At 34.6% G+C, this 12,328-nt stretch overlaps 1 protein-coding gene across 3 annotated transcripts in view; it reads right to left on the reverse strand.

The window, feature by feature from the left end:
* The window catches only part of NLK (nemo like kinase), a 146,388-nt gene that overhangs the window by 61,441 nt on the left and 72,619 nt on the right, over positions 1-12,328 (reverse strand). For all 3 annotated transcript variants that reach the window (XR_009049989.1, XM_057715607.1, XM_057715608.1), the window contains exon 2: positions 2,588-2,717. Coding sequence is in view for 2 of the 3 variants with exons in the window: in XM_057715607.1 (XP_057571590.1) it covers positions 2,588-2,717 (130 nt within the window). In the remaining variant the exon portion in view is untranslated. The remainder of the gene's footprint in view (positions 1-2,587; positions 2,718-12,328) is intronic.

Here is a 12,328-nt window from a genome sequence, read left to right on the forward strand (position 1 = left end):
TGCATACGCACATGTGTATGTGTGTGCGTGCACGTATCTCAATCAGTCAGATCACCTGAAATCAATGAATATGATACAATGACTTTGAAGGTTCTGTTCAAAAGAAAATCCAAGCCTTCCAGGGCTTTGCAGCTATTCTCTGACACATAAAAAGCCATCCAAATTAAAATCCAACCTTCTTATAACAGCCAGGTTAATCTTTCTAAAAGCCATTTTCATCATGACATTCCTTTCTTCTCCTTCTATTCAATCAAATCTTAATCTCAAAAGGCTCATCTTAAGGTTTACCTTCTCCCTGTTTAAAGCATCTTTGAGATTCCAAGTCCATGACAATTATTCTCTTTTTCTTAATAGTACAATATTTGTCTGTCATCTTTCACTTGAGATGTTTAAAAAAAAAATACAGCTACCTGCATCTCAACCTCAGAGATTACAATTTAGTAGGTCTGGGATGAAACCCATGAATCTGCATTTTTAAGGCTCACATGGTGGTTCGAATACACTTTTAGGTTTGGTTGCCTAGTTTTTCACCAGAACACAGTGTGTCCTGTTATTATGTTTAACTATACAGGCAGTCCTTCCATAGCACTGTTATCACAGTATTTATCACATTACTAAACTCCTTAAGGGTAGAAACCCCTAGAAGCTGATGTAGGGTAGGGATATAGGATGTGCACAATAAATGTTTACGGAATTAATGAATATGAGCTCTGAAGCAAGACAGATTTAGACTCCAATCTTGTGCCACCTTGACCTTGGGCAAGTTACTTAACCCTAAGCTTTGGTTTACTCCTCTGTAAAGTAGGGATACCAAGCCCTATTTGACAAGATTTTTAAGTATTAAATTAATTAATATAGGTAAAGCATCTACACATTTTCTGACACTTAGTAACAAATGCTTAAACACCTGGTCCACTTTCTTCAAAAAGGGGCCTCGTTTTAAACTTTTTTTTGTATTTTCCACATGACCTAGCACTGCACTCTGCACACAGGACACAATTAATGAACATTTGTTGTCTTAACCACATCAAATACCAGTTGCCTCTTAGATTGGCATTCCACACATACCAGGTATGCTAGCCCTGAGATGCTTTTGTAGATCTCAGAGCACAGCATAAATTCATTATGTATAAAAATAGTGGTGCCATGATAGCTTCATTTCCAACTATCTGCCTCACTTTTGAACATTCCCAAGGAAGTCACAAGCACTCTTTGATGACAGAGCTCAGGAGCTCTGAACAGTAGCTGCTGTGTTTTAATATGTGTGATTTTCAAGAATGCAGTTTGTTTCTTTTCTTACACTGCTCATTCTGACACTTTCTTTGTAACTTAATTAGTCTATGGAAATGAGTCAAACAAAGACAATATATACAGATAGCAGCCTATTACACCATCCCTCCTTTATAAAAGAAGCCAAGATAGGTTTGAATATAATAAACCACTGAAATCCTTAGTAAGTGAATTTCTGATGTCACCTTCAAAATATTTCTTTACTGTAGATCCTTTTACTTGCGTCTCTGACAGTGTACATAAGGTTTACAGTCTTTGATGCTGGGGTGGCACTCAGGCAAATTAGAGAAATAAATAATGAAGCAAGCACTAGACATCATTCTAAAATGACTTCCAAAATTTTAGGAACTAGTCATAAAATAGCAACAGGAATGATGTTTTGAAAGTTACTGAAACAAACAAACACACTGGTAGGCAGTTCCAAATGAATGAAAGACAAGCAGTAACTTTCTAAAAAAGTTTAAGGAAAGAAAATTTCAAGAGGGGTAATCAATAAAATGAAATATGTCAAACCAAGGAGCTCAAGTAAATATATACAAGTTTGATATTCCCAGTTTTACCAAATATTTCAAGCTTTTACAAATGTATCTCAAAGTTTTACCCGTGCTTCAGCCAAAGTTCTTAAGGTTCCTGTGCAAACAAGCAGTCAGACTCACAAGAAATTATGATTTTCCTGATTTTTATTTCAGCAATTAAAATAGCACAGATTGAGTACCAAATGCAGAATGTGAAGCAGTTTTTCTTTTCACATGAAATTGAAAACTAAGAGTCCAATGCTAATATTCCTCAGGTAAAAATTTTATACATATCAAACTTTTAATTCAGGATTAGCTGAGGAAAAGCTCTCTCAAATCACTATGATTCTATTCCCTCATGACTCCTGACATCTCTAAATACAACTATAAATAAGACAACCTATGTTATCTTTAAGAGCTGTATTGTTTTTAAGAGGAGAAACTGTTTTAAAAGATAAAAACAAAGCATTTAAAATCAGGGGTCAATTACTTCTATTTAAATCACTCAGACTACATATTTTACTCTATTTTTATGTTGGATATTAGTATTGTTCCCAAGCTAAATACTAACATTTGCTTTATATCAATTAATATTTATCTGTCAATCAATAAATCCTGGAATTCACTTAAACTTGCTCATTCACAAAAAAGGTCTAATTTGTCTCAGGTTTCCAAATCCCTTAGTATGGTACATGTACCCTTTTTTAACTCTCTTTTGCTCTCAACTAATATAATCAAACATGCTTAGGAAATAGTTTATCCCAAACACTGGTTTCACTTACATTATCATGTTTAAAAAAACACAACATCTTCAATTCCCGGAAGACCCTTTTGCAAGAGACCAGATTCTGGAAGACGTTGGGCATCTTTTTGAGTGCTACTCTCTTTCCATCTCTTGGATCTGTTACTGACCTACAGACACAATATTTAGGGGGAGAGGAAAAAAAGACAAAGAAATCAGTTCCAAACTTTGTTCTTCAATGTTTCTGAGCATGACAAGTACCTTTACATTAAAACACTCAATATTAAATCCACTTAATAACGTTTAAGGTTATCAGTGAGAAAGTATCATCAAAGAGAATGTTTAGCCCACCCAACTCATTTGCCACGCACTTTCTCTTTTAAAAATCCCTGTCTAAATCTCTAATAAACACTTACTCTTCCTGAGAGGTCATTTAGCAATACATCTGAGGTAGGAGGGCTATTAGTGGTAAAGTCACTTTAAAGACAGGGTAAAAAGTATTGAACATTAACATGATTGAAGTCAAATTAGTTTTATGTTTTATTTTCAAAACCAAATTCAAGATGGAAGAGGTGTTCATTCAGATGTGGTCACCTTTAGTGCAACGTAGAGAATACAATTTGACTATTCTGGTTTCTTATATAAATGAGTAATACGGGTAATATGTTGTAATACGTGTTTCAGTACATTTCAAGACAGAACAGTGCCCCCTCATAAGTCTGAGTGGCAACTTAGGGCTGTAGCTTCTAGGTTATGATAATTTCTTCCCCTTCAGTTTCTCAGATCTTAGTATGATAGCTGCCTCCTGTGGTTGCTCTCTTTAATAGCTCAGTGTCTGCCTTTTCTCTCTTTTAGCCTTCTAACACCTATATTGCCAATTCCCTGTATTATATTTTCCTGTGTTTGAAATGCTAATGTGTTTTCCATTTTTCTGATTGGACCCAATTGATACATATTAAATACATATTAAAGAGTTTTGGTAAATATGGCCAACTGACCATTTGGCTAATTGAATTTCTGTGAATTAACCTAAAGTTTTTTTCCAGCCACCCATCACTGATGACTGGTTGTCTTTATAGAATTTATTCCTGTCAGACTTATTCTGCTAGATTCCTATCATTCTCAGCTACCATTATCTTTCATTCTCTGTTTCAGCCATTCAATGCGTTGGCTATTCCTCCCAGATCTGTATCATTTTGTCATCAATGCCTTTATCCAAGTTACTAATTAAAGTTTAGAACAGGACTGAGGACAGAGCTCTGCAACAGATATAACACTAGAAGCCATATATGAGGCTGGCATCCAATCATTAATCTTGGGTATGGTTATTCAATTAATTATTTATTTAATTAACTACAATCACTCAGTTTATTTCTTCATCTTGTCCACAAGGAAATAAGACACTCATCAAACTGTCATCCTGAAAATAAAGCATTCCTGTTATTTACCTGTCTAAAAGTCATACCAAACTTCTGAATGAATATCATCACTTCTTTATAAATTTATCTTAGTGATTGCTACTTTCTTTCCTAAATTTTCATAAAACTCTTAAATGGTGCACTCTACGAGAATGAGTCAAAAATTATCTACACTCTGGCTGTAGAATTTATTTTAACTAACTTTTAGAAAAGACAAATACATCATTTTTCGACATAATCTCCTTGCTTTTCAATACACTTTGTCCATTTGTCAACAAATTTTCGTATTCCCTTATTAAAAAACGTTTTAGGCTGAGCTGCGAGCCATGAATGCACCATGCACCTCTGTTTTCACTTCATCAGAAGTGAATCTTCGTCCTTGTAGGGCTGCTTTCAGGGGACCAAACAGGTGAAAGTCCGATGGAGCAAGATCAGGACTACAGGAAGGATGCATCTACAGCCAGAGTGTGGATAATTTTTGACTCACCCTCGCAGTATTTTCAAAACAGCATGAGGACTCTACTTTCTCCTATTGATTGAAAATTTGGTAAAACAATTAAGTATTATCATTTTAAAATCTTCAATAGCTTGAAATGTAATTCAGCTAGGCTAAGAGACCTAACATTTTTGACTGTTGTTTAAAAAACACCAACCAAAATTCACAACACTGCTTAGAATCCACATAATCTAAGAAAGTAAAATAGGAAGGAAACCAAATATTACATTGACTATTAAAATTTTTTTTCCTTTTTAAATACACTACTTCTATAGCTAGATACTAAGAAGATTAAAAAAGTCAATGAAACAGCAAGGAAGGGAAGTTCTGGATCACACACTGCATAGTAGTCACTGCCTCTTGAGTCTTCTTTAATCTAGAACAGTTAATTAGCTTTTCTTTGTCTTTTACGACATTGTCATTTTGGAAGAGTACTGGCCAGTTATTTTGTAGGCTGTTCCTCAATGTGGGTATGTCTGGTAGTTTCCTGAGATTAGATTCAGGTTATGTATTTTTAACAGGAATAACACAAACTCTGAGCCACTACCTTTAGCATCCATTGACGGTTTTTTGCCTGGATCAATGATTACTATGATGTTGCCAAATGATACTTTAATAATTTTTAATGTCTAATAGCTAGCCTGAACAATAAATATTAATTTTAAAAAATGAGTACATTGATTTAACACAATACCCTTTCCAAAAGCCTCAAGTAGCAATACTTCTTTGCAACTTCTGACTTCTTACCAGTCTTGACCCTACTGTGGTGAGGAAAGCTGCTCTAAGATAAACCCACTCCTGGCTCAAGGTTAGTACTGTGCCTTGTAATGTTTTAAGGTAAAATTCACAAAGCAGCATTTTATTTTATTATTCATGCAAAAGCCAGTCATGCCTGTGGCTGGTAACAACATAACTCTAATGAATGTGAATGGCAAGTGCAGTAATTTCACGCCATGTTGAGTTTGTTCTCTCTTAACTTGAGGTAGCAGATGCTTTAGTTCAGCACAAACGGTACCACAGAACACAGATAAGTGTGGAAGCCTGTTACACAGGAATTCTTTTATTTTCTTTGTTACTGAAAGGCTTGCTGTGCTTAGTTTCTCTGCTGCTGCAATACGCTGGTTATTTCGACTGCACTTGTTAATGAAGCTCCAGCTGTGGAGATAGTGAACAACATTTAGGGCAACTTTATGCATTTCAGAAAAAGGAGCCATCCTTCGACCTACAATTTACTTACGACCCGTTACTTTCTCTAAAATACTGTATGCTCTAAATAAAACAGTGCATCTGTCATTTCATCTGATTACCTTCATAAGCATTCGAGTTATACTAACAGGTACTTACTTCCTCAATTTTAAATTAATGTTTGATTCTGTGAACACTATATTAAAAATTAAGTTTTAGAAGGAGTAAAACAAAAGCAAAAACAAGTTAAAGTTTTAAGGGTTGTGAAAATCTTCCATCTGCTCGGGGTGCATCAATCTTTCTCTGCACTTAGAATATAAGTTCAACTGTTTTTTAAACAGCCAGAAGAATCCACGAGCCATTCTTCAGAGATATAGAGGCAGTCAAAAGAGTACAATACCAAAACAGGAAGCTCTTTAGATCTGGTATGCTCCTCTTGTTGTAGTTTTCTTAATCCCAGGAAACTGTGACCATTGCCACAAATCTGCTTATGTTACTGACAAGCAGAAGGGTTGAAATTAAACAAGAGTAAAACTTATTATTGGGGATACTTTCCCAGGCACTAGAACGTTACATTACAATATCTTTTAATTAGTATAACTAATCAGTAAGAATCTTGAAGAAATTAAATGTGAAGAATTTATGTGAAGAATCTTTCCCCCCACATATTTTACCAGTTTTAAAAGTTCATGGCTCTGATACAGGTTTTTAACTATTCAAAGCAAGCGGGGAAAAAAAAGAAAAAAAAAATACAGTGAGAATGTTTCAACTTGGATTAAGAAAATCAGATTCTTCTAATTCTAGTCATATTAACTTGTAATCAGCAATCTTCTATTTTTTTGCTATACATACTGCAATTACTATGTCAACTGTACCAATACAGTATACATCTCAGTAACAGAACTTCCTAACTAGACTCTAAATATTTAGATTTATTGCCTTCACATTCATTTTGAGATTCATTTCCTTAAAAGTTATTTTTATTTATATTTAGATTAAGTCTGCTTGAGAAAACAACAGCAAACTATGAGACAAAAGTTTTGACAACAAATAAGTCTAGAAAATGTTTATTTGTCCTTAGTACTTATTATATGTTCATGGACACTACAGGTTAAAGAATATGGAATTTATTTGTATGACTCTCTGGTTTTTCTAACTAGAACTTCAACAAGCTCTAGTTTGTGTGCACTCTGACATAACTTGCAGAGCTGCAAAGTATTTAGAAGAACAAACTTTCTAGGCTTCCCTGCCCCCATCCAAAAACACAGAGAAAAGGATTCTCATCCTTCATGTTTAGATAATTTGTTTCATCAGCTGGGGTTTTCTGACGTTTGGTTCTTTTTTTTAATATGTTTATCCAAATTTGATATTTGCTGAGTTAGCTCAAAGCAATCCTTTTCCTTTTATTCAAGATACTTATCAAATAAATGATTCCTAACTTTGTTAATCTGATTATTACAAGGAAAAAAGGTCTTATACAATAGCCAAACCAAAGCAGTGAAATAGTTCATTCTTTTCTCATATCCTAACGCTACTGAATAGGAGAAGCAAAACATCTACATTTAACTGAAAGAGTTAAATAGGAACTTAACCATCCTCTAACTCTGTGTTTAAGTAAGTATAAATAGCAATGATCCTAGCAGATGAGAGACAGCAGCACTACGCCATTCTGATCTGTAGTGAGACACCCAGGGGTGATGATGAGGGAGGAAGAATAAGGAACAGGCAAGCCATCTGATATCAAGCTGTCATATTTATTTTCAAATACTTGTTATTGTGAGTAAGATCTAACTTTTAAGACCTCCTCAACTCCCCATACCAATAATCATTGAATAAGTAAAATATAGGTGAAAAATTATTTAATGCTAATTATTATTGTCTTGGGAATATTTTATGGTTCTTTAAATCATGAATTAATTAGTTCCATCCTTACTGTAGATGTTGGGAAGACATAGAGACTCTTTCTCCTCAGTCACTGTCACATATCTCTGTGAGAGACTGACCTGCCTGCACAAAAGTTGCCACATTGTCTTTTCCACAGGAATTTTCTTATGTTAGAGGGTGAACATGCCACAGCCTAGTCTGCCAAGTTTAGGAAGTTTTCATGGCCCAGTAGCCAGTCTTCTACAAATAGACCTGTGAACATTGTATGGGGAGGAAAACCAGCTGCAATGAAGGAAAGGTTTCCATACAAACCCAGAAAGGAAAATAATTCACAACTGCCACTCCTTCTTGCATTTTAACAACTTTGGGCAAGAGATGGTTACAAAGAGTAACCAAAACTAAAACTAGCCACACAAAAATGTGCTTGCTTTTAATCCCATCAATGACTTCTTGAAAGATATGTATTCAGTAACAAGAACACTGAGGAATATAAAGATTTCGAGGATGGGTGATGCCTTAGAGGACTGGGATGGGGAGGGTGGGGGGGAGTCGAGGGAGGGAGGGAATACGGGAATATGTGTATAAATACAGATGATTGAACTTGGTGTACCTGAAAAAAAATAATAAATAAATAAATTAATAAAAAAAATTAAAGAATGGCAATTTTTGTTGCACATTAGTTTTATAAATGTAGAAGGCACCAAATGAAAGAAAAGGACAGTTTTATTCACATGGTAGATTTATAAGATTATGGCTTTACCAATGTCAAAAATTGTTATGAATTGAGAAACAGAAAGTTCACATCATCAGAAAATGTTTTGTTTTTAATTGTCTATAGAGAATACTTTAACATTTGATATTTTAGTGGTTAAGCTAATATTTCAATAATTACTTAAGATAAAATGTAAGTCTCAATATGCTATTAGTTAAAAGCAAACTGAACAGTAAACAGTCATTTTTAAAATAAAATGGAAAATTTGAGTGTGGTTTAAAATTATGATTATAAATTAAATTTTCCATATTTTCTAGAGATGTATATACTTAAGTATACATAGATGAAATGACATGAGATCTAAGATTTGTTTTAAAATGCTTCGGTAATAAAGACTGTTGAAACAAAATTAAGCAAATCTTAAAATTACTGTGTGGTAGGTTAATGAGGTCTAATTATTCCAAAGTAAAGAAAATGTATTTGTAAAATTGCAAAATAAAAAAATTAAAGTGAAAAAATTTTTAAATATTTATAATGTTAAAAATATCAAATACTGGGATTAAAACTAAGAAAAGCTATGTAAGACTTCTACACAAAAGGACTGAAAAAACATCACTGAGAGAAATTAAAGACATAACTAAATGGAGAGACATACCATATTCATGAATTAGAAAAATACTCGATATTATAAAAATTTCAATTTTCCCCAAATTGATTTACGGACTCAGTGAAATTCAAAACATGAAATGGTTTTCTTTTTGTGAAACTAGACAAATTAATTTTAAAGCTTTTATGGGCATACAAATATGCCACGAATAGCTAAGTCACTCTTGAAGAATAAGGTAGGAAAAATTGCTCTACCAGATATGAAAACTTATAATAAAGCCACAGTAATTTAGCTAGTGTAATAGACCAATGGAAAAAAAATATGGCTCAGAAACAGACTCTCCCATAGACAGACACTTGGCTTATCATGAAGGTGGCTCTGCAGACAAGAAGGTTGTGCCTTAAGCTAGTGTTTCTCAGTTTCAAACCCATCCGTCTAAACACTGCTCTATAATACTGGGGCTAAGACTCTGCAAACCATGTTTTGGTTTTTCCAACTAGCTCCATGTTAGACTCTGCTTATAAAGGGCTTTAGAGGAGACTGTAAGGCTGGAGGAGCAAAAAGGAACAAAGGGCTCTGATCCAGGTACATACAGAACTTCTAAAAATGAATTTTTTAAAAAGGCTTGAATAGGCACTTCACAAAAAAGGATTAATTCAAAGAGCCAATAAACATAAAAAAGAGAGCTTAACCTCATTAGTCATTTGGGAAAGGAAAATTAAAACCAAATGAGAAACTACAATATAACCACCAAAATGACTAATGTTTAAAAGTCTGACAATACCAAATGTTTGGTGGAGATGTAGTACATGTCAATCCTAATACAATGCTAATAGAAGTGTAAATTCATATAATCACTTTGGGTAATAGGTTGGTTTTATATACTAAAATGAAGATAAATATACACTGGAACCCAGCAATTTGACTCTTTGGTATACACCCAGAAGAAATGTGTGTACTTATGCACTAAAACATATATAAGTGTGTGTGTTCATGGCAGCCACATTTGTAATACCCTTAAAACTGGAAACAACTCAAATATCCATGAACAGTAAAATGGATAAACAAATTGTTGTATATTCACATAATGGAATACTCACTCTATGGCAATTAAAATGAACTACTGCTACATTCAACAACACGGGTAAATCTCAAAAACACAATTTTGAGTCAAAGAATATAGTCACAAATGAATAGTAAGATTTCTATTGCAAAAATATAAGCAAAAGTATCAAATTTACACTTTAAATATATGCAGTTTATTGTATGTCAATTGTATCTCAATAAAAGTTCTTGAAGAAAAAAAATATAAGCAAGGTTAAACTCTAATGTTTAGGGATGCACACTTAGGAGACAGAAACTATTTAAGAAAGGAAGTGGTTACCATAAAAGTAAGGACAATGGTTACCTTGATGGGGGCGTATTTAATGATGGGGGTGAAGCAGAGAGGACTTCTGGGTGCTGCCAATGTCCTATTTCTCACATGGATGCTGGCTAGAGGTGTGTACTTTGTGATAAATCACTGAGCTGTATGTTTTATTTCATACTGTTTCTCTCTCTGTGTTATTATATACCTAAAAAGATAAAGGCTAACTTCCCAGTTAAATTTGAACATAAAAAAGCATTTGAGATTGAAATCTACATAATGAGGAATTTTTAAAGAGGTTGATTCTTTACTCTTTTTTTCATATAGACACACATCGACACCAGCCCAATGGATTGTTATACTTTCCTTGTGCCACTGGTTCATTCTGTAGAGAGGAGTATACATAATATCTTCCTTATGTTTTGATAGAATTCCAAAAGAATTTGCTTGCTTAAAAAAACAAACAAACAAAAAAACGTTTTCTTCATCATTACACAAGACTATGCTATTAAGGAGCATTCCACAGGAGAGTGCTGTCAGCAGAATTATAGCAGATCTACAGTCCCACCCCAATCTAATCACAATCTCCTAACTTCTATTGTGAACCAAAATGCTGAAGCAGCTACAATATATAGATGTGCTTCAGGTTTTTAATTAGTTAGCCTTTTAAAAATAACCAAACCCAAAAGTATTGCAAATACAAAACAGGAGGCAAGACTTCCAGCTGTGGCAAATTGAAGAAATCAGCAAATCCTCTCCCAACAAAACTACTACAAAACTGAACAAACATGTCAGAAGTAACTATTACAGGGCTCCAGAAAACTAAAGTCAAATGACAAACTTAAAAGTGTTTATTTTATGAAAGATGTGGAACTTCGGTTAAGAACAGTGGGAGTCAGTGGTGTTACTGTTTGGGGTTGCTCCTTACCCATTCCCCATGCCAAGCACAGTCCATGCGGCAGCTGTACCTGGGCAGGGCTGGCCACAGAAACCAACAGCTTCACTGCCTGAGTTTGCTGAAGTGATTTGAAATGGAAGGCAAAACCCCACATCCAGTGGTGTTGAGAGTGTAACTATTAAACTAGGAAAGAATAGAGAAAGCCTAAGGCTCTGCTAGCCTGAGGCTGCTGTCCCAGTTGAGAAGAGGTGCAGACTAAAAATCCAGAAATTTAATGAGGAGATTCTGGAAATAAAAGCTACAGGGGGCTCGGTAAACTCTCTACACATTCCTGGCTAACTGGAGGCTACGTATATGCTCAGAGTTGACTGGGGAGGTCCTAAGCTCTCTACCTATCAAGGGCTGACTAGGAGGCTTCCCACACATAAAGCGAAGAAATGAGAAGCTTACCAGAAAGTAAAAGCTGAGGCATGTTTGAAAACTAGTTGAGCTCCCTAATACACTCACATATGGCTCACCAAAGGGTAGGAGCCTTACTGGCTCACCAAAGGGTAGGAGCCTTACTGGCTCAAGATGTTTGAGCATAACCTTTAATCACTGGTTGACCATTAAGTTATGGGACACCAAGAAGGCCAGGATAAAAATAAAAACAAAAACAAGTGAGCAAACACTTGAGTGGCTGCAAACCCCAGAGGAGAAAGATCCTGCATATTAAGTCAACTTACTTAAATATTAGCAAACATACATAATAATGGCAATAACGACAACCTTCAGAGGTGGGAGGAGGGCTGGGGAAGAATCAGATCCAGGGTTGTTACAATACATTATCAAGTATGCCCAGTTTTAACAACAACAACAACAAATTATGATGCAAACAAAACAAAACCCCCCCAAACCCAAAAAACAAAACCTCAAAAAACAGGAAAATGTGACCCATACTCAGGAGGAAACACAGTCAACAGAATTGTTTCTGAGTGGGCCCAGATGCTGTACCCAGAAAAACTTCTAATGCAGCTATTATAAATATGTTCAAAGAATTAAAGAAAAATATGGTGACAATGACACAATAATAACAACTTTAGATATTTTCAATATAGAAACAGAAACTATAAAAAAGAAACAAATCAAATTCTAAAGTTGAAAAGTACAATATTAGAAATGAAATATTCACTAGATTGACCCAAAGCAGATTTGAGATCGCAGAAGAAAAAAAAT

Source organism: Hippopotamus amphibius, chromosome 17, assembly GCF_030028045.1.
Source record: "Hippopotamus amphibius kiboko isolate mHipAmp2 chromosome 17, mHipAmp2.hap2, whole genome shotgun sequence".
NCBI classification, from domain to species: domain Eukaryota; kingdom Metazoa; phylum Chordata; class Mammalia; order Artiodactyla; family Hippopotamidae; genus Hippopotamus; species Hippopotamus amphibius.